The 21,661-nt window shown below is 46.5% G+C and overlaps 2 protein-coding genes across 2 annotated transcripts in view; both read left to right on the top strand.

Annotated features, from left to right (window-relative positions):
• LOC119448576 (Down syndrome cell adhesion molecule-like protein 1 homolog) overlaps nucleotides 1-1,678 on the top strand; it is a 34,216-nt gene extending 32,538 nt beyond the window's left edge. Inside the window, exon 13 of the mRNA XM_049665494.1 lies at nucleotides 1,173-1,678. Coding sequence (XP_049521451.1) covers nucleotides 1,173-1,633 — 461 coding nt within the window. The 3' untranslated portion in view covers nucleotides 1,634-1,678. The remainder of the gene's footprint in view (nucleotides 1-1,172) is intronic.
• A 3,380-nt stretch (nucleotides 1,679-5,058) lies between these two features.
• The window catches only part of LOC125939641 (uncharacterized), a 46,057-nt gene continuing 29,454 nt past the window's right edge, over nucleotides 5,059-21,661 (top strand). The window contains exons 1-6 of the mRNA XM_049666414.1: nucleotides 5,059-5,213; nucleotides 6,688-6,905; nucleotides 7,851-7,986; nucleotides 8,520-8,713; nucleotides 12,486-12,669; nucleotides 13,282-13,331. Coding sequence (XP_049522371.1) covers nucleotides 5,144-5,213; nucleotides 6,688-6,905; nucleotides 7,851-7,986; nucleotides 8,520-8,713; nucleotides 12,486-12,669; nucleotides 13,282-13,331 — 852 coding nt within the window. The 5' untranslated portion in view covers nucleotides 5,059-5,143. The remainder of the gene's footprint in view (nucleotides 5,214-6,687; nucleotides 6,906-7,850; nucleotides 7,987-8,519; nucleotides 8,714-12,485; nucleotides 12,670-13,281; nucleotides 13,332-21,661) is intronic.

Below are 21,661 nucleotides of genomic sequence, written 5' to 3'. Positions count from 1 at the left end.
GGTGAGTATTGATGCGGCCGCGGCGAGGCGGTACTGCGAGCCCGCGACTATACGGCGACCGCCATGGCGTTCTGGTGGGGGTATTCTGCGCTGTCCACGTAGGCTACGTCTGCGGCTTGGTGTAGAGGCGCTCGACTGTATACCCTGCGGGAAATGAAAGACGGCGATAGCAAAGAGAGGGCGAGGAGGAAAGCGGAGGAGGAGAGTGCAGCAGAACCATGAGGCGATAAATGGAGGAGGAGGAGGCTATGGCGAAAGCGTGAGAAGAAACGCGTAGTGTCGCGCAAGACGGGCTTTGCGGCGACGATGGCTACGAGATGGCGCCAGAGTAGCGCGCGTCGTCTGTATGGAAACAAAGTGCTGCATTAGCGCAGGTCTGTCTGCGGCAGCTTCCGTAAATTGCGCCCACCCGTCACCCACGCGCTGCCTCTAGCGATCTCCCGATTAGCGAGGCAGTCGCGCCACACTTCGCTCCGTTTGCAACGTGCCGCACGAGACATTGTCCGCGCCAGCCAATATATCGCGAAATGAAAACACGTATAGCGTTGCAGTCAAATTTCGCATTAGGGAATTGTAATCTTCAGTGAATTGTTTCTTAACTCGTTCCTCAGTTTCGGGTTGTCGGTGTAGCCATCCGCTGCGAGAGAGAGGACAGAGAGAGGAAACTCAGCGTGCCAGAAAGTGCTTCCATTGGGGGAACCGCACGCGACGCCGCGTGAACTTCTACTTATGATAGCGGAGAGTTAGTTCACATGACGCAAATTTAGGTTCCCTCTAACATCCCCCAGATGGTGTTGCCATCGCGTGTCACGAGCGGCGCAGTCAGTGGCAGCGTAGGCGTTTGCTCCGCGTCAAGTTAACCAGATGATGTTTACGGGAGCGCCGGCCGCGGCGGCTTGCTCGGCGCGCCAGGCTGCGCCCGTGTATGCTTAGAAACCGGCGAGAACTCAACCATTGGAGAGGAGAGGAGCAGTTTAAACCAGAACGCTATAAAACATCCTTTACAGTGAATTGTCACGGGCGAAGCACGACCTTCAGACCCCCAAGCTTTTCGGTGAGCTCGAGATCGGAAGGGAAAGCACCTAGCTCGCACCACAGCTAACATTTCAACATTCGTGGTACGAACTCGTAATCGTCCTCTGAGATTTTATTTCATTTCTTTGGTCACGCAGAACGGCTACCCGCAATGCCCCGTATCGTAACCGACAGAGACGCCTACCACATCGGTGACACCGTGAAGCTGAGCTGCGTTGGGGTTAGGTCCAAGCCGTCTCCTGCGCTTTCTGTGTTCGTTAATGACCAGCTCGTGAACGACACCAACACCAGACTGGAGGTACATCCCGACGGGCTACCCACTGTCAGCATTGAGACCGCCTTCACGCTGGGGCAAGAGGACGTGAAAGGTGGCCACGTACGAGTTAGGTGCGAAGCCCTGTTCTCGGACGCTTTTGCGGCGACAGTTGAGGATAACATTCGTGTCGAGCCACGGTGGATGCTGTCGGGAACCTCCTCTCCGAAAGACCCGTGTATCGAGAAGGCATCGACAATCTTCAAAAGAGCGTGGGTATATTTTTCTGAAGCTCACGACGACTCGATCGGAAACGGTAATCTGACATTTTCAACTGTTCAATAAATGCTGGTGGCCGACATATCAGTCACTTTCACAAGTTTACTTCTACTTCTTTATTTTTTTTTTACTTTGCAAACATAAATACGATCATCGAAAGAAAATAAAGATAGAGAGCCAGGAGGAGCACGAAGCCTGCCTGCCCCTAGAGAAAAGCAGGTACATATAGTAAAGAGAGTGAGAGAAGAAGAAAAAAGAATGCAAATTGAAAAAAAAAAGAAACACAACAAAACTGGGGCATGGACAAAGTGCACATAAAACTAGTACTAAATACTGCATTGATACGAATTCAGCAGTAAATGCAGCAAGAAAACCCTAAGGCATAAAAATAACAATTTCCACTGAAATGTAGAACCATGAATGGGGATTAACTTTGCAATAAGCTTCATATTCTTAATGAAAGGAAAATGAAAGTAGAAGTAAGGACAACGTGCCACCGGTGACAGCCGAACCCGCAACATCCGCATAACGCGTAGTTTCTCTACCAAGTGAGCTGCCCTGCCATGGCTGTTCCTCTGTCGGCTTTCTTAGGTATGTAGTATATATCCGTATTCAACGTAGCCGTGGGAGCGTGCATGCATACAAGTACCCAAGAAAACGAACGGAGGCGTCGCCACAGCAGCTTTATTGACAGAGTGTCGCACACTTCCTGAGAAGGTTGTGGGTTCGGCTCTCACCAGTGCCACAGTCTTTCACTTTGATTTTCCTTTATTAAGGATACCAAGCTGATCGCAAATTTAGTCATCCTCACCCTGTCCCTTCGCGTCGCGCGTCCTGTCTGGTCTTCCTTTCTTGCGTCCTCGTTTTGTGTGTGTGTGTGTGTGTGTGTGTGTGTGTGTGTGTGCGTGCGTGGGCGTTGCGTGCGTGCGTGCGTGCGTGCGTGCGTGCGTGCGTGCGTGCGTGCGTGCGTGCGTGCGTGCGTGCGTGCGTGCGTGCGTGCGTGCGTGCGTGCGTGCGTGCGTGCGTGCGTGCGTGCGTGCGTGCGTGCGTGCGTGCGTGCGTGCGTGCGTGCGTGCGTGCGTGCGTGCGTGCGTGCGTGCGTGCGTGCGTGCGTGCGTGCGTGCGTGTGTGTGTGTGTGTGTGTGTGTGTGTGTGTGTGTGTGGTGTGTGTGTGTGTGTGTGTGTGTGTGTGTGTGTGTGTGTGTGTGTGTGTGTGTGTGTGTGTGTGTGCGCTTCAAAGTCAAGTATGAACTCTTACAAATTTGCCCAAATTACTGTTCTTGTGTTCATAATTTGTTCTACAATTCAGTTAAAAGGAACATTTATTTCCCGTATGCTTTCCATGACTTCATTGCCTGTTGGCTTCATATTGCTACTGAATCGAGGTTGCCACTAAATATCGAGGCCCTAGGTTCCGCTGATTCTTCTCGTATACTGCACGAACACGCTAAGGGCATCTGTCAGGCGGCTATAAGATGTCTCATGCCGAATGACCATGGGTGGGACCATGAATGGGTCTCATGCAAGATCCATTCATTTACAGTCATTAAAGAACTATGTAATGTCGTCTTCAGAACTCGCACTTTGAACAAGCATCTTAAACCAAGTTGGGCCTGAATTCCTGGTGTCGGGAATAAAATGCATATTCTGATAACGCTCAAAGTACTCCCGTGAAAAGAACGAAGCGCTAGAGGAAGCGCTCCGTCAACGTTTCTCGATCTTATGTTTCGTCCCGCACAATTAAGGACGCGTTCGGTGTATGAAAATAGGAAACTGCGTAGATGCAAGCCCTTACCGTGTACACTGTACAATAATTTACACCCTTAAAAGTAGATAACCGGTGTAAACGTGTTTATAGCTCACACCATTACATCATTACATCCAAAAGGGGTGTAATGGTGTGAGATATCAACAGATTTACACGCTTATTAAATTTTAGGGAACCAATTACATTACAGTGTAGTTTGAATTCCCGCATTCAAAGACGTTGGAGAGAGCGGTCATAACATCACTCTGCAAAAATCCACAGAATAATACTCTAAGTACACTTCGGCGGCTGTAATGCGATAGCACTAGCAAAATCGGCCGATCCGCGCATTCTATGTCCGACCGCCCGATCCGCACTCGAGGATCGGACTGTCCAACAAACTGCATCAAAACCCTCGCAAGGACACACGATGTACACTGGTTATCGTAACTCGCCGACCCACGTTTTAAATTATCTTGCCTTCGGGATCAGCTCGCTTTTGTTCCGCGTGGACGCCGACTCGAAGGCAGTTGAGTGTCATGTATAATGCTCCCGTATTAAAGGTTGTGATTCCTTGCCATTCCTGTGAGAATTTCAAGGCGCTCTCGACTGGAATGCTCGCACTACGTTCAAAGACACTTACATTTCATATTATTTGTCTATTTTGAATACTGCTTTTCATTGAGACCATAGCAGATGTGCATGGTCTCAATGAAAGATGTGTCGCAAAGTGGGTAACATATGATCAAATCATACCCACTGAAAGAAAACGCGAAAAGGAAAAAAAGAAGCTCTTAATGGTTGACAATTGACAAATGTTTCAACTGAAAAACGTACCGACAAACATTGGATACATAATTAAAGACGGCGCATTTTTACGCGAGTCCATTTTCGCACTGTACACTTGGCTTTACAGGAGGCAATGCTTTGACGCATTAATGTGTACACTGCGTACTTCATATTTCACAAGTTAGCAAAAAGATAAAATGAAAGAGAAATTGATCGAGAAGAGCTCTAAAAAAGAAGAGTAGAGGTCAGCAACGCCACGAATAGCAGCTATCTAGGGTTGCATAACTATCGCTGCTTCTTAAACTGAAGCCGTCTTTCAGAATTACATTTGGACAACGTTGGCGCGTCCTCACCTCACCCTCTCCTTTCATTTGCATTGACCCTGAGGAACCGAAAGGCTCGTAAATGCATATGGAAATATTATAGAAAAAAAAGTGATACATTTCTGGGAAAGACATATACACAAAACTCTCTCATGTCGCCTGAGGTTGTATAATATTAGGCATATTTCCAACAAAACATATTTGCCCGGCACATCTCTTTTGATGAGCAAGCGCCCCGGCAATTGGTTCGCAGAGGCGGGCCCCCCGTGCGCTCCTAATATAGTAACCAAACAGCGAATAATTGTTTACAACTGAAGCTGCGTGTATACGTCTACATCCGCCAAAGGCTCGAGTCAATGCCCTAGAAGGTTATTGCGCAGTTCTACTTAGTGTGTCGCACATGAGCGAAATACGAGCACGCTTCTGAGAAGCGAACGCGTTTAAGTGAGCAGGATGGGTTCCTAAGTATCGCGCTTACTACTGACAACCTTGAGCCCCAATTCAACGTTCCCACGCCTTCGACAGCATGCCGTCTGAAAACTATTACGCTGGTGACCTATAAGCGGGCTTCTGACGCCGTTGCGTCCTGCAAAAACGTCGGCCGAGACACCACCATGCCTCTAGCGGAGAGAGTTCCTGCTGGTATTAAAAGGAACACCCTGCTGCCACTCCAAGGAGTGACTTTACTGAAGACAGTGACGTCACCTGCCGGACTAAATGGCGAGTCTTCGTTCTGTTTGGCTTCATGCATCCTGCGTGTTTGTTTTCTTCATCTTGACTGCGACATGTAAGCTTGCAGAAAACTTTTTTTTTTCCTTCTGATGGGGGGTGGGTACGTATAGAAGCTGAATATACTGCGCTCCGATTAGCGAAAGGTAATCGCGCGAACCTTTCGCACTCAGCAGGAGCGTATAGAATATGCAAGCTTTGCGCATTCTTCAGTATCGCCGTATGCAGAAGCTTACACCAAATGCTCAGGAAAAAATTGTAGCTGATAAGTTGAAAACTGAGCTCGTTGATACATGTATCTGCGAGAATACATGAGAAATAACGCGAAAGACGGGACAAGATTAGACAACACGAGCGCAATGTTGTCTGATCTCGTCTCGTATTTTCTCGCTGTTTCCAAGTATTTTTGTAGATATTTGTTCTTCCTTGAGAAAGTAATCAAGCGCTACTTTTTTTTTAGACGAGTACACGTTTCCTCGTTAAAAAAAGTTGCGCTTGATTACTTTCTTAAGAAAGAACAAATGCATCACCAACTAGCCCTGCAACGTGTTTTGTTAAGCTCGTAGATATGTAGCAGAGGTATAGAACCTAGAGTTCCCTACAAAAATTACTCGAGGGAACTCTGCCGCTGCGATCGTTCAGTCAACATGGGTAGTGCATCTGATCTTCGTGCTTGTGGATTCAGACGTTCTTGTGGCTTCGTTTATTACGCTTTATCTGGGCCTAACCTGGACTAAATTTCAAAGCAATTTATACGTTTTGTTTTAATGTAGAAGGTAATAAGACTCTGCAAGCACGCGTAATTGCTGCTAATTGCAGTGGTTACGCTTCTCCACGCGTCCGTGGCGTAATGCTTTCAGTATCGGGCTTCTGTGCTACAGGGCCTGTGTTCGAATCCTGCCGTCGGACAATTTTAATAATGTTTCGTTACTTATTTATAACGCAATACTTCCTTTAAAATGATCACTTTTCAAAGTCACGAAGCCATTTTAAAGCCAGAAGAACGAAGTTTAGACACTGTACTGTGACGAAGCAAATAAAGCAATCAATCAATCAATCCATGTACTACCCGTCGTTCCCATTCCGGCTGAACTGCTCTGCTTGCAGCTACCGTATAGACACTATCGCCACAGTTCCCTCTGGTAATTGTATGAAACTCTATGGTTTAGCACATTGAAGCAAGTATTATATAAGCGATGCCATTGCTGCTAGATCTTCGACAAATGCTCTAGCACGACTCAGCAAGTGGCTTATGTTAAGCTTCGGACGGAACTGTAAGTGCAAGAGAATGAAGCTTGCAAGTAAAGCTGCATAGATTTTTTTTTTCTGTTTTTGCTACGTCAGGCAACGGTATTTATACCGTATACCAGTTTGTGTAACCGATGGCCGTCTGAACATCAGTACGCAATGGAAGAAAAAAATAGACACGTCTGTTTCTGGTATCGACTGGCACAGAAATTCTCTAAGCCGGATGTCATCCTACCAGCAAATACTATACAGAGCTCAGCAGATGTGATCCCCCTTCCTTACAGACACTACTGGTCCGGCGCAAGCTCTGAGGATAATCGCACTGAAGGTTCCCGAGACGCCGACTCGCGGATCCACTGTGACGCTGGAATGCCGCTACGACCTAGAGAGGGATGAACTGTACAGCGTCAAGTGGTCTAAAGACGGCAGAGAGTTTTTACGCTATGTGCCCCACGACGTCCCGAAAATACAGGTGTTCAGTATTAGAGGGCTCACTGTGGACGTAAGCAAAGCTTTTTCTTTTTCTTTTTTTTTTATCCTTCCAATTGCGCAACAGAAAAGACTTGTTTGGGGTGTGATAGTATTGAAAATGTCGAACGCAATGTTATTTGTAATTTTATCCGTATTTGATTCAACTTGGCATCAGCAATCCTTGATTAGTCGTTCGTGGTCGATTATGCGGGACTATAATGGTCGCAACAGCTTTGTTTGTTTAGGTTTAAAGTTCTCTTACATTTTGATTAGTCTTCACTGAGCTGAACACAGACATTGTTTAAGGCAACTGCAGTGATATTACAATGTAGAATTGCTATCTCTGGGTCCATTTAAATAAAATAAGACATGCATTCACCTTCATAAGCTCTACTGTATAGAAACTGTCTGTTTGTAGTGACAAAATATTACTACTGTGATATGTTTGACTGAAAGAAGAAATTTTATTTTTGATTGAAAACTGTAACAAAGTCAAGAACGCGCAACAACGGCCAAAATTCAAGAAATATAAGGGCTGGGGTGACACTATTTCCAACAAAGCACGTCTAAGTTGACGTCTGCACCTCTGGATGACTAAGAGAGTACACATTTTTTTTTTCAGCATTGAACTTGCATGAAAATTACATTGTCGCAGAAATTGTGAGAAAGGTTCGGTTTCAGAATTTTGCGTGGTTGTTGGTATTTAAACGCCGACATTCTAATATTCTCGCCACAAGACGTAACAGCTGCAGGCAATTACTTCCGCTTGATTCCAGAAAAGAAGAAAAAATATAGATATTTGTGAGGGCGAAACTTATCTCACGACCCGATGTTCAAAAAAAATCAACCAGCTTTCAGTGCTGTTTTCTCTTTTTTTTTCTCCCTTTTTTGTTATTGGTTGGTTTAACAAACAAGGACGCAGTAAGATGAAACACGAGTCATTCCTGTTTCCATTATTGGAATATCGGTTTTGCAGGTCAGAAGTAGCACCAACACTACGGTAGTCCTTGACAACGTACAGCACTCTGCCTCTGGAACTTACAAGTGCGAAGTATCAGCCGAAGCGCCGTCGTTCGATCAGGTCGCGGTTGAGAAGAGGCTGGACGTCACAGGTTAGTGATACCTCAGTTGGGCGCAAGGTTGGTTGATTGATGAAACAACTGACTGGTTGAGCTTAACGTCCTTAAGCAATACAGTGAATATGATGAGGGACGGTATAGTGGAGAGCACCCGCTTTAATTTCACTGCCTGGAGTTCCTTAATGCGCGTTAAAGTCTCGGCAAACTAGCGTTTTTGTATCCTTACTTTCATTCAGAATTCGGCCGCCGCGGCCAGAAATCGAACGTGTGACCTTGTTCCCAGCAGCAGAACTCCTTATCCACCTTGTTTCAATGTCTAGTTTTTCGTACCGAAAATAAGCGACATCGTTCTGTAGTAGGGATCACTCTCACTGTTTCTTATCTTAAAAAACAGCCCGAAGACGGTACACGTAGGACAAGGAAGTTAACAGACGCAGCGAAGCGCTGAACGAACGCTCTTTTTTCAGAATAAGTCGTGTACTAACCAGCCCAAGTGAACACATCCTGCCGCTGTTTCTTCGTTGAACAGCCCTCTACAGTTGCTTGCTTTAATCCACCTTCCGCAGAGACGACTTTATCCCTGAACCAACCACCAATCATGATCGCGGGAGGTTCCGTGCCTCTGAACTGCACGTTCAACCTCGGTGGATTACCCCTGCACAGCTTCAAGTGGTTCAAGGACGACAAGATACTCTACTCGTACATTCCTCGCAATAGGCCACAGGAAGAAGTGTTCAGCGTGCAAGGAGTGACAGTCGACGTAAGTCCGCTGAACCAAGACTCACGCTAGGTCCTACTCACGCTAGCAGTATATAGGGCTATGCGGGTCTTTGAATACTGTCATCCGACTGCCCAATGAAAAAGGGTCCCTCACACGGTCTTCTGGGAAATATTGTTTATACACTGGAAGTTGTAAAGCGCCACTTAAACAGGTGATTACAGTGATTTCTGCTGCAGTTAACCAGCTGCGAGATTAGCTTCACGATAGAACACAAGTATACCATACTCCGCCTCAAGGCCTCGTCAGAACGAAATTTTCTTCAGCGTGCAGCTGATTTCGTGCTCGCAACAGCGTTTACGCGGTTCAATAAAACAAGAGAGTATGGTCTAAGCAGCTAGCTATTCGCTGTAATATTTTGTGAAGGTTGAGAGAAAAAAACTCCCATCGCGCCGCGCGAGTTCTGAGCACCAGGAGTCCCACATCAGACTCACAGATAGGGTGAACCATCAGCTCGCGGTTGACAAGGTATGTGGCTTGAAATCCTTTGAGGAAGGTGGCACGTGTTTCAGTATACAGAACACAACATACGGGGAATTAGAAGGGCCAGTGTCTTTCTTACTTGTGCGCTGTATTTTCATTCCACTTGTGCGTGACTCTATGGGTCACGTTGTGTGGTCACACCATATTTTTTGCTCTCAAGCCTGAAGCTTGTGCCGTTTAAACTCAAGTGTTGTTCTCTGTTTGATCCCCCTGCAGTAAGAGACAAAATCAACTTCAACGCCAATTTATCTTTCGTCTTAGAGGAACGCAGACACCAAATTTTATAGTGATGATTTTTTGCTATTAGTAATACACAGCATCTCTGGGACTATAATAGCGGCCAGCATATGCAAGATTGTGCCCCCAGTAGCTTTAATGTAAAATAATTCCCATCGCATTATTCCGGATTTCAAAATTCCGGCCAGTAGGGGTGGATAACCTTCGAGTGATGTAAATCGTGAGTACCCTGGAGGTCACGGTGTTCACGTGAACCACCAAAGCGTTGACGACTACGAATGGCCAGTTAGAATGAATGAATTCTGGGGTTTTACGTGCCAAAACCACGATTTGATTATGCGGCACGCCGTAGTGGGGGACTCCGGATTAATCTTAACCACCAGGGGATATTTAACGAGCATCCGCTCTGGAAATGCGTCGCCACCAGCGTCTTTAACACCACCCTATTTTGCTTCTCAACAATGACGTTTTAACGCGATCATCCGTATATATTTAGATATATGTATATGCCACGCCCTGCTATATGACATGCGGTATATGCGAGTTATACTGCCACGTCATTCTTTCACTAAAGTTTGCTCATACCTATAGAACCTTACATTCTTGACATAGTTATTCCTCGGAATTTTGAGAATGACAGCCCACAAACAAATGTCTTGAAACAAAACACCGACAGCGCATGTCGTCAATGTTAATTCTTCTCAGACTCAAATATAAAAGGTGTGAAACACTAACATAAACCTCAAAACGATGTAATTTTTTGGCGCGGCTGTGCACTGCCTCCGGGATCGGCTCACGCAAGAGGCCGCGTTTCTACCAGAACGCTCGCCTTCGTGCATAGCGTTCGCTGCCAGCGTTTCGCGGTAAACATTACGGTTACGTAAGATGCAGTGGCCGGGAAGCGTGAGAAGCATTCAGGAATCTTTGAATGCTGTCGCGTTTCACTCTTAAAGGCGAAGCTTATGCATCATCCAAGTTTTACAGCGAAACTGTTATATGCTAGGTTCCAAGAGATTAATGGACAACAATTTCAGACGATGTGCACTGTGCAGCGCAAGGCATTCAAACTGACCCTCGCACTGTAACAACTTTAACTGCTCGTTCGACTTAAATCATTTATTAGGCATACCGAAATGCGAAATTTCATTCAAGCCAACCAATGGAAGCAAACCATGTCTAGAGTCCTTTTATTTGTGTCTTATTGAAACCTTAGAGCTAAGAGGGTAAATGTGCAGAACACTCTGAGCGGCATCGTGTAATTCGACCTCGGAGCAACGCAGGCAGTAGCAGACCTGTAACAATAGGGTCTTTACAGTGAAGTTGTCATAGGCTAGGCGGTAGGGAGCATTGCATGTAGGCTCCCTACTAGGAGGGAAGGCAAAGTTTGGCTGCGGCACCAAATGCTTATCTTGCGACCGGGCGCAAAGGGAACTGGTGACTCAATCACCCAGGCGAAAGGAGGAAAGCGGGAAGGCAGTGCGGGAGGGAGGGAGTGCGACTTTTGCTCTGCGAGCAATTAACTGCGTACTTGTACTTTGCGCGACGACGCGCGGTCGCGCACATCGTATCTTGAAAGTAAGGAGCCTACATGCAACGGCGCTTGCATGTAGGCTCCCTACTTGAAAGCGATCTGCAACACGGCTCCTACCTTTGTATGCGCTGTGCTTTCGCCACTCAGTTTCCGTTGAAGCCATAGACCGCATGAACCTTCGCTCGCTGCTGCTAGCGCGCTTGCTTACGCCAGCGTTTTGACAGCGGTTGAGTGCGGTCATCGAATGTGACCTATCCATGTTTGCGTGTGCGCGCTGACACCATCCTTGTTAATTCAGTTAGTAAGCGAATGTGTCCAAGTTTATACTGCCGATAAAACTACTATCCTTACTCCGTATAGCTCGCTACTAATTTGCTATCACCATTGATGCTTCGCAACGCGCATAACTGTTGTCGACAGCGGCGGCGTTTCGCCCGCGTTCGCACCGAACGCGCGCGGCGTTGGTGACGTGTTTATGAAGAACGTGCCAACCTTTGCCGTACACCCTATGGCGGTGTACCGTAGCGACCATAAGGCCATGGTCCCTGTGGTCACTAAATAAATTAAAACCACCGGATCCCATATATTTCTCATTTTTTAATAGTTCAAATAACCAATTACACCATCACATCTTAATAGTCATAATTGTAAATACATAATTCCCACCATAGTACAGCTTCGCTGGTCTTACTTCTCCACCCCAGTGGAAGGGCTGACAGTTTTTTTTTATTGCGATAGCAATTATATGGACACTCAAAAGCAGATTTCTGCCGTCGGCGTCGCCGTCGCCGTGAGGTTCCGTATGACGTCAATGGAGATGAAATCGTCGCCGCGCGCCGAACGCTGTATGTGCGAGTGAAAGGGCGCGAGGGGCGCGCGCTTTCACGGGGAGTGAACGCACGGCGGAGAACAAACGCGCGTTCTGCGCCGTGCTCGCTTAAGGGCTGCAGAAGTAGGCGTCTCTTTCCTCCTTTACAATCACCATATATGTAGAGCAAACGCGCCTTCTTCCGACGCGCGAGAGGCCGTGGGGGAGGGGGGGGGGAGGGGGAGGGAAGGGAGGCGACGTTTAGCTGCGGCACCAAGTGCCTATTTATATTAGAGGCTCCGGCAACAGTCACCAACGCCGCACGCATTTTGAACGAACGCGGGCTAAACGCCGACGGCGTCGACAACAGTTCTGCGTGTTCCGGTGCTGCTGTATGTCCAAGTTTATACAGCTGATAAAGCTAATATCATTACTCCGTATAGCTCTCTACAAATTTGCTATCGCAATTGATGCTTCGCCTTTCAGGTGAAACTGCGACAACTTTTTTTTTATGATGGTTATCGCGACGAGTCTGGAGGAGGGAGACACGTTTCATTTATAGACTTTAAAACTGAAACAATTTACCTTTTAGCCATCTGCTATCAGTCATACCTGGCGAAAGCGTTCCTCGTAAGCATGTAAAACTTATGCTATGGTCAACTGAGCCTCTAAATTTGGTGTCTGCATCCCTTTAGGCTCCACCACGTCTTCTTTCTGCCCAAGGAGGCACTGGCCCAACACAGATGCTGCAGACCAACTATTCGACACTGTTTCTGACGAAACTGAGCGCCCTGAGCTCTGGCACTTACCGCTGCGAAGCCAGCGCCGATCCTCCACCCTTTCTAACATTGCAGGACGAAAAAATTCTGGTGATGGTCGGTACGTATGCGCGTTACTCAAGCAGTTGCAATAGTATTTTGTTTAATACTACTTGGGTTCAGACAGCCTGAGACGTAACCTAGCTTCCAATTTTCAATTTAATAACTAAGAAGTCTGTACATAGAACACGTCTTGCGTTTTCTCCGTTTAGACGAATGCACGTTTCACGATTTTTTGATGCAATGTTTTCAAGACAATCATAAAAATAACTTCGCTACTTTTATTATTACTAAATTATGCATATTGGGAAGGTTATCCTATTTGGGGCCGCGGCTGTCCCCAAAATCTCAAGTGTAACTCAGAAAGTGAAAAACTAACAGAAATTTGGATGAACAAATCTTTTTCAATGTTGTTGTTGTAATTGTCAGTGTCGTCGTACGGGCGTATCGGTTACCTTAATTAGTGCTTCATTTCGCTCCGCCTTTCTTTTCATTTGCCCACCCTCCGCCCCGCCCTCCCTTTTCCGCCATTATTTTTTCGTATTCTCGCACGCAAATTAGCAAGCCCTGAAAGCAAGGAGGAGTGCAGCACTGAATTTGTGCCATTAGCCTGTCAACGCTCTTATCGCACCCCAGAAAAAAAAACTATTCTTCTTTTCACCATTTCTCGCAGAACAACGAGATTTAAGACCACAGATCACGTACGACAGGGAGACGTACCAGGTGGGAGACAATTTGCGCCTCAACTGCACCTCAATCCGGACTAGACCGGCTCCCAAGCTCGCCATGTACGTCAACGACCGCCTCTTGGTCGACGCCGACGTCAGAGCGAGCGTAGACACGCACAGGGACGGCTTCCAAACGTCGACGCTCGTGACGACCATCCCGGTCAGCCAACACGATGCAAGACGAGGTTCCGTGGAGGTCAGATGCCACGCCAGCTTCGTGGGCCTGCACGAGGCGGTAGGATTCATCATCATTCCAGTTGGACAGCAAACGGGAGACCACAAAGCGACTCACCAGCAAGAGCAACAGTGGCCGCTGAAGCAGCCGAGTTCGATCTCGTGGCCACAAGACAAGTGCCTGGACAAGGCTATGGAAATTCTGGCGAGGGCATGGGCCGCCTACCAGTGATGAGAGTTGAACACCCAACAGCAAATGTGTCAAGTTTACTTGCACTAGGAGACGCGTACAAAAAAAAACAGATGTTTGTAAAGAGCTCAGAACTTATATAATAAATAAAGCTATGTGGCCCCACGTTTTGTATAATTTTTTGGCTTCCTTGGTAGGGGATATACCAAGGGGGTATAACCGTATATAGGGGATATAACAGAGTTGTTAAAATATAATAAAATTACGCGGATCCCACGCATTGTAAGAATATGTGTTAATGCAAAGCTTATGAAGCATAATACATGTGATGAAATGTTCTAACGTTTCAGATTGTGCGTACTTCACTTCCTCTGTTGGGACTCGCCAAGGGGGCCCCATGAGACGCAAACTGGCTCATACTCTCTAAGCAGCCGGTCTTATACAGCACGATTGTCACGTGTGTACGTCATTCCTTATACGCACGAGAACGCCGTGAGCGCTTCAGCGTGTCCCCCTATAGATTGAGGCACAGCCATATATGGATTGAGGGAACGCCGAACACCACCTGGGGATACATGAAAGTAGACATAACGAAGAAACGCTTGCACGGAAAAACGCGCCGCTGAAGTAGATACAACAGGTGCTGTGTGTAGCATCGGATCAGAACTAGGCCGATCACGAAGGCAGTGCAAAGTAACATAAGTAACATAGCGTATCAAAGCCCTATAGTGCTGCAGTTGCTACCACAGAAGGATGAGGAAAACTGGCCCACCCTCACTTTTATACTATTGAAAGAGCGCCTAACGCCACCTGGAATACAAAACACGATACATCAGCGCAGAGAAATGGCCTCCTAGATCGGGAGGCCATGTCAGAAATAGGAAAGCCATCATCTCAGAGGTGATCGAAGAGAGAATGAGCGAACACTCGCACGCACCACGCGCTACTGAAGTAGATGCAACACCTGCTGGGCGCGCTGCTGCATATGTGAAGAGTTAAGAAGCGCGAAGGGGCGAGGACAGAAAATACACAACAGAACTAGCCGCTGCTTTTTGACGTGAAACATCCTTAAAATCGGCACGTGAGTGTCCAGCGTCGCAGCAGTCACGGCCTTTAGCCTGCCGCTCGGCGTTCAGAGAGGCATAGCTCTCCAGCACGTTTGTTGATCCGAGCGGGAGTGGTGGCGTTTGAGAGAGCTCACTCAACCATAGTGGGTATAATTTACCAAACTCAAACTGACGCTAACCGACCAGAGTTATAAGGCCTACACATGCGCAGTTTGTTGCAAGCATTTTAAGCTTCCTCTGCTATGGCGCCCCTGCGTTCAACACGTAGGGCCCTGAAATGGCGGGAAGAAAGTCGGGCAGCAAGACAGACGAGTATCCAACCCTTTTGACCACTGCGGAACGTGTACGTCTCCATAGGGATCGCAAGCGTACCCTAGTACTGTACCCTAGTTCCCAAACACTCTCTGCAAAAGCAAACGGACCCAATACGAATAGGGAGCCAGCACGATTGCAAAATTATACCTTTAAGACCCGCCACTGTCTGCAACACAAGTTAGGCACGTAAGCGGCAACGGAGCTCCGTGCCCTCGATGGGCAACGATCACTCCCGCCCGAGGTCAGAAGCAAGATCAAGGCGAACCCCATTCCGAAGCACATGAGTCATGAACTCCACGAAGGACGACGCAAGGCTCGCGTCGACAGACAGCGCCGAAAATTCAAGGGTGACCCGTACGTAACGTACATACGTGGACGTGGCGGTGTACCCCGAAGGGGGACTCTTCGCGGTAGCCGCCGTGAACGGGAGAGACAACTCCTTGACCCTCGCCGACCTCCGTCAGGGCAGAGACCCCAGCCGCGGCTGAGACCATAGCCGCGGTGCTAGTAATAAAGCAACAAGACAGGGTGGACAGGGAAGTTCACGTCGTTACCAACTCGCAACAGGCCTTCCGTAACTTTACCAACGGACGAACACCGCTGCTGGCGGTTCAGATCGTAGGCCAGAGTCTGCAAGAATCCCATCGAATCACGTGGACGCCGGGCCACGCGGAACTACCGTTGTCATATCGAAAGGTGAATTCCGTGAAAAGCCTTGTTTGTGTGTTGCGTGCAGTGTTCGTAACACGCTCGGAAACGACAATTGCTCTGGCGTTTCGTCTACTGCGTCACTGCTCGGCGCCGTCGGGAAACCGCCGCCGCTGCAGTTTACTGAAATACTTGCGCCGTTCATCGGCGATTCAAACTGCTGTGTGCTACACGGCTTATTTTGCTGCAAAGTTTTAACTTCCCGCAATAAATGTGTGGATGTTCGCAACTAAACAACCGCAGAAAAGAAAAAAATTTGGAGGACGCTTAAGCTTCGCTTTCAACTGAGTCCTCACAATATAGTTCGGATAATCGCATACGAAAGTAGTGAAAAGAGCTACCGCGAGAGCTGGCTACAAAAATTCCCTGAATAAAAATCACAGGTCCTCATACTAAACGTAAGTCACTGCATGTAATGCGATGTGGCATTGCGCATTTGATTATACACTGCCTCCGGTATCGTCTTGTGTTGCACGCTATATGAAAAAATCATTGCCGGGGCACACATCGTATGCACTCGTTATCGTAATCGGCCCACCCATGCTTTCAATTACTTTGCCTCTGCGTCATGCCGCTTTATATTGCGTCGACACCACCTACGAAGGCGGATGAGTGTCCTTGTATATTTCTATGACATTAAAGAACGTGATTCCATGCCATCCCTGCTTGTTTTCAGAAGCGAACAACCCGCCCGGCGAAGTTTTCATCTCACGCGCCAGCTTCACCGACAGAATCTCTCCTCAGGAATTGAAAGATTATTAGCTCAATCGCCGAATAGGCGTCTAAGTTACAAAAAAATTAAGGTAACATGGCTGTGGTCCGGACACTGTAAGCTGCGTGCGTGCGTGCGTGCGTGCGTGCGTGCGTGCGTGCGTGCGTGCGTGCGTGCGTGCGTGCGTGCGTGCGTGCGTGCGTGCGTGCGTGCGTGCGTGCGTGCGTGCGTGCGTGCGTGCGTGCGTGCGTGCGTTAAGTGCCTAAGTGCATGCTAAGCCGCATTCGCGAGAAACGGGCCCTCCACTGGAACGTTTGCACAGTGTGCCAAGAACCTTACAAGATCTCAGCAGCATTGCAGAATCACAATTGCGTCCTGGACTGAATGAGCCTTTCGGTATGATATTTCGACGCCACTGGCACCTCCTCTCGATCACCACCGCGTCGACCTTGGGGATCAGAGAGTCTCGAAAATGTGTATGAAAATAAGCGATATACCCCCCCCCCCCCCCCAAGAATATACATAACTCTATCAGTGCCGGGAGTTCCATAATATTACATTCATTTACAATAAAAACATACTTGCGAGACACTTTTCTCTTTATTAGCAAGCGCTCCGGCAGTTTTAATATAGTAACCAAACACGGACGAATTGTTTACCACTGAGGCAGCGTGTGCGTCTACATTCGCAAGAGACTCGAGTCAACAGCCTAGAAGTCTATTGCGCAGTTAGTGTGTCACACGTGAGCGTAATACGAGCACGATTCTGCAAGCGCCCGCCTTTAAAGTAAGCAGGATGGGTGCTCAAGTCTCACGCTCGCTACTAGACAACCTTGAGCCCCCAATTCAACGTTCTCACGCCTTCAGCAGCATGCCGTCTGAAAACTATTACGGCGGTGAGCTATGAGCTGTCTTTGCACGCGATTGCGCTGTGCGCGACACATCAGCAGAGACGTTGTGATGCCTCTGGCGGAGAGAGTTTCTGTCGGTATTAAAAGGAGCACCGGCTGGCGCTCCGAGGAGTGACTATACTGAAGACCGGACCGTCCCCCGCTGGACAAAATGACGGGTCTTCGTTCTAGATGGTTTCCTGAACCATGTGTGTTTGTCGTCTGCATCTGGATTGCGACGTGTAAGTGTGCATGCAGAGTTCTCTGTTTTTTTTTGTTTTTTTTTTTTTCTATATTTTTTTCCTGAGGAATGGAGGTTCATACGTAGAAGCTGGATATATATTGCGCACCCATTAGCAAGCGATAATCGCGTGAACGTTTTGCACTCAGTAGAAGCGCAAAATATATAAGCCGTGTATATATATATATTTTTTTTTCACGTATACGTAAGCTTACACGAAGCTATCTCAGTAAAGATGTAGCAGAGACTTAGCGCACTATTAAAGACTTTTAGAATAGGGGCATCACATGTTTGAGGCCTCAAATATCTTTGCGTGAGCTAGCTTTGGGTCTACCAGGAAGTACGAGCGCCAGAAAATGGTTTTGCACTCGTATATTTGCGTCTTGTTACTGCACTGCCAATACTCTTAGACATCCGAGCTACGATAAGTAATAACAGAAAAGCTGATACAGAAATGGCCTTCAGCATACGCGCTCTATCAATTTTAACAATAATCTTGAGTGGTAATCGCGGGTAATCCCCAACAAATAATTTACTGTGCTTAGTTCTATTTGCACTCATCAGCCAAGATAATACAAATTCGGGTGCGGCAACCACGAGGCCTATACGCGCTCTCAAATCACTAAGCTATCTCAAAATCAGCGACGATTTGTCGTTCAATCTTCCAGATTTGCGTGAGATTAGAGATATAGATAATGTACATCAGTATTTGTTTGTTAAACACGTCGCCAGCTAGTCAGAATGCAAGCCAGTGTGGTCGAAGATGAGAGTCATCATCTCGATGGATGCCACCATCTTTATCGACGGAAAGCTTTTGGGCAAGTTTGCGGCGACATGCTATATAAAAAAACGGATAGCGTGCCCGATGCAAACCCCAAACGCCCATTGCGCTAGACGCATGCGCAGAGGCGACGGTGCTATTTCCTTGAAGCCCCTATAATAAAACACTCTATCATAAGCTCTGCCTTATTGCTGAATCTTGAGCAAATGCTCCTGCATGATTTAGGCAAGAAAGCCTGCTACGTTGAGGTTCGGACGAACCAGTATCAGCAAGAAAGATGAGTGAAGTAAAGCTGCTTAGTCTTTTTTTTTTTTTTTCAGTGCCAAACATTGGTATTTTGGGGACTATAATACGTTAACATTATACCAGTTTGCGTTTTAATGGGCGGCTAAACATCAGTCTGCTAGGAAAAATTTAATAAGTATGACTGTTTTCGGTATTGACTGCACACAAGTTGTCTAAACAAGATCCCATTATATCGGCAAATACTATACAGTGCTCAACCAATGTCACGACTCTTTCGTTACAGACACGACTGATCCGGCGCAAGCTCTGAGGTTAATCGAACTGAACGTTCCCGAGACACCAACTCGTGGATCCACTGTGACTCTGGAATGCCGCTACGACCTGCAGAGGGATCAAGCTGTACAGCGTCAAGTGGTACAAAGACGGCAGAGAGTTTTTCCGCTATATGCCCCGCGACAGGCCGAGCAAGAAGATGTTCAATATCAAAGGGCTCACTGTAAACGTAAGCGAGGCCTTTTTTATATGTCCAATTACGTCGTATAGAAAGAAATATTAGGAATGTGCTATAGTATTCAAAATATCGAATCTAATAATCTTCATTGTTCAATCCGTATTCTACACAACTTGAAATCCGGAACCTTAGATAATACGTTTGTGGGCGATTACGCTGGACCATATGGTTACAACAGCCCGAGGGAGCAACAGTGCCACCTTGTCAGCTATTAATCTCAACCATAAATAGTTAGTCATTTCTTCAAAGTACTGCAACAAACGGCTAGGCTTCTCGAGGTGTTGCCGCGCACAGACGCTGGTTCTAATGCAACGTGTAGAGCAGTAGATCACTTTTGTCACGCACAATTATTTTGAAATTTCTTAATCAAGGATGTTTCAACCATAGGGTTGCCTACAGATTTGTTATAAATTTATATTAACCATTGCTTTGTTTCCTTGGTAGACATTAACATCTTCGCATCACAAGAGTGAAGTATTCGTTTATTTTTCTTTTGTTATCTCATCTTCAGTGAGGAAATATTCAATGTCCGGTTCCATTGTTCGAAGCCAGGTGTTCCTTTTACTATTTTTTCCATATTTTCACACAATCAGACAAAAAAAACTTCGCTATTCGAATGCCTTTGAAAATTACCTCAGTAACGTGCAGTTGACCACTAATGCACAGTCAGTATCTATAACCAGCGTCATCCGATTAACACAACCACCAGTATTCTTGTAATATCAGTGGTTGTAAAAATACAAGGTGTCATTCCCAAAACCCTAAACCTACACTAGCCATGGTAAAAAGGCGTCTATATGTGGATGACACAAAGAATGCGCGTTTCGTTAGCAACAATGTAAAAGATAATAATGTTTTTGATGATCGTATTTATATTAGTGATGAATAATTAGCAACATATACATATTTATATGCCAGCCCATGTCACACTTCGGAAGTGATAGATCGTCCTTGAAGAAATATGTTTGTTGTTGTTGTTGTTGTTGTTGTTGTTGTTGTTGTTGTTGTTGTTGTTGTTGTTGTTGTTGTTGTTGTTGTTGTTGTTGTTGTTGTTGTTGTTGTTGTTGTTGTTGTTGTTGTTGTTGTTGTTGTTGTTGTTGTTGTTGTTAAGCACAAGCTTTCCAATCTTCAATATGAGCGGTCGGCTTTTCCAGAGAGCTCAATTTCAGCCCAGCATTTTTTTTTATTTGCTAAGTTACATCAATTATCTTTAGGTATTAGCTAAAAGGTCACAACCCAAAAGTAGATCGCGATTTCTCAACATGGCAACCTATAGGGTGTTGAATGTTTGTTTTAAGATTTGTTTGTTCAGGCTTTCAGTTTTGTTACATTTTGAATAATCTTCACGGTACTAAAGGCAACCAATGTTTATTTGAAGCCACTGCAGCGAAAGTATAAGGTATAACTGCTATCTCTCGGGTCCGTTTAAACAAAAAAAGACATGCATTCACCTTCATAAGCTTTACTGTAACAAAGGTCTGTTTGTAGTAATTACTTACTCTTGTGAAATGTTTGAATGAAAGAAGAAATTGTGTTTTTGTTAACTGTAACATAATTAAGAACGTGCAATAACGGGTAAAGTTCAAGAAAAGTACTGTCTGGGGTGCCATTTGCCACGGATGATTAAAGTCTGGATGATTAAAGCGTAGCCGGGTTCTTTTATTTATTGTAGACTTGCACGAAAAATCATAAGCACAGAAATTACATGGTTCGGATTGACAGTTTAACGTGTTCTTGAAATTGAAACACCGGCCATTATAGTAATCTCGCCACAAGACAGAACACAACAATTACAAACCAAAAAAAAATTGTTGCTTTCAGATAGCTGCTGACGATTACTTGCACTTAATTAAAAAATAGAATATAAACAATTAGGGACAGCTTCACGCTAAGTGGCGCGAAGACTGGGCAAACAGCGAAGTTTTTGGCCCTTCCCTATAGCTTTTACTTTGCTTTCCTTTGCTTAACCTGGTTTGGCCTGGCTGGTTCTTAGCTTTCTCTTTGCTTAACTTGGTTTGGCTTGGCTGATTCTTAGCCAAACTTAGCCGACCACGAGTATCGGGATACTCGGGGTCGGCGCGCCGTCTTCTAAAGGCCACTTAATAGTCCGACGTAGCGTTGACGCGTGAGCGTGCTCGGCACGGGGACGCCACGCCAGCGAAAGCCCGGCGCGAGGCGTGACCGACGAACGCCGGATACGTCGGCCGCGCCCGCGTAACCTGTGAGAGGGTGGTAACCTCGCCGAGCAATAACGTCAGGTGGCAACGCGCGGTGACGTCATCGTCTTGCGCAGTTTTCTGCTAACGCTCCACGGCCAAACCAAAAGCTTAAACAGCTCTGCTGTTAAAAATATACCTGTGAAGGCGAAACTTCATTCGCGAACCGATGCTCCCGAAGAAATGGCGAATAGTTTTCAGCACTGCGTTTCTTTTTCTTTTGCATCTTGTTTAATAAACAAGACGCAGTAAGATGAAACACGAGTCATTCTTTT

Source organism: Dermacentor silvarum, chromosome 4 (assembly GCF_013339745.2).
Source record: "Dermacentor silvarum isolate Dsil-2018 chromosome 4, BIME_Dsil_1.4, whole genome shotgun sequence".
Lineage (NCBI taxonomy): Eukaryota > Metazoa > Arthropoda > Arachnida > Ixodida > Ixodidae > Dermacentor > Dermacentor silvarum.
Note: the sequence above shows the minus strand (reverse complement) of the source record. Positions and strands in the feature narration are given on the sequence as shown.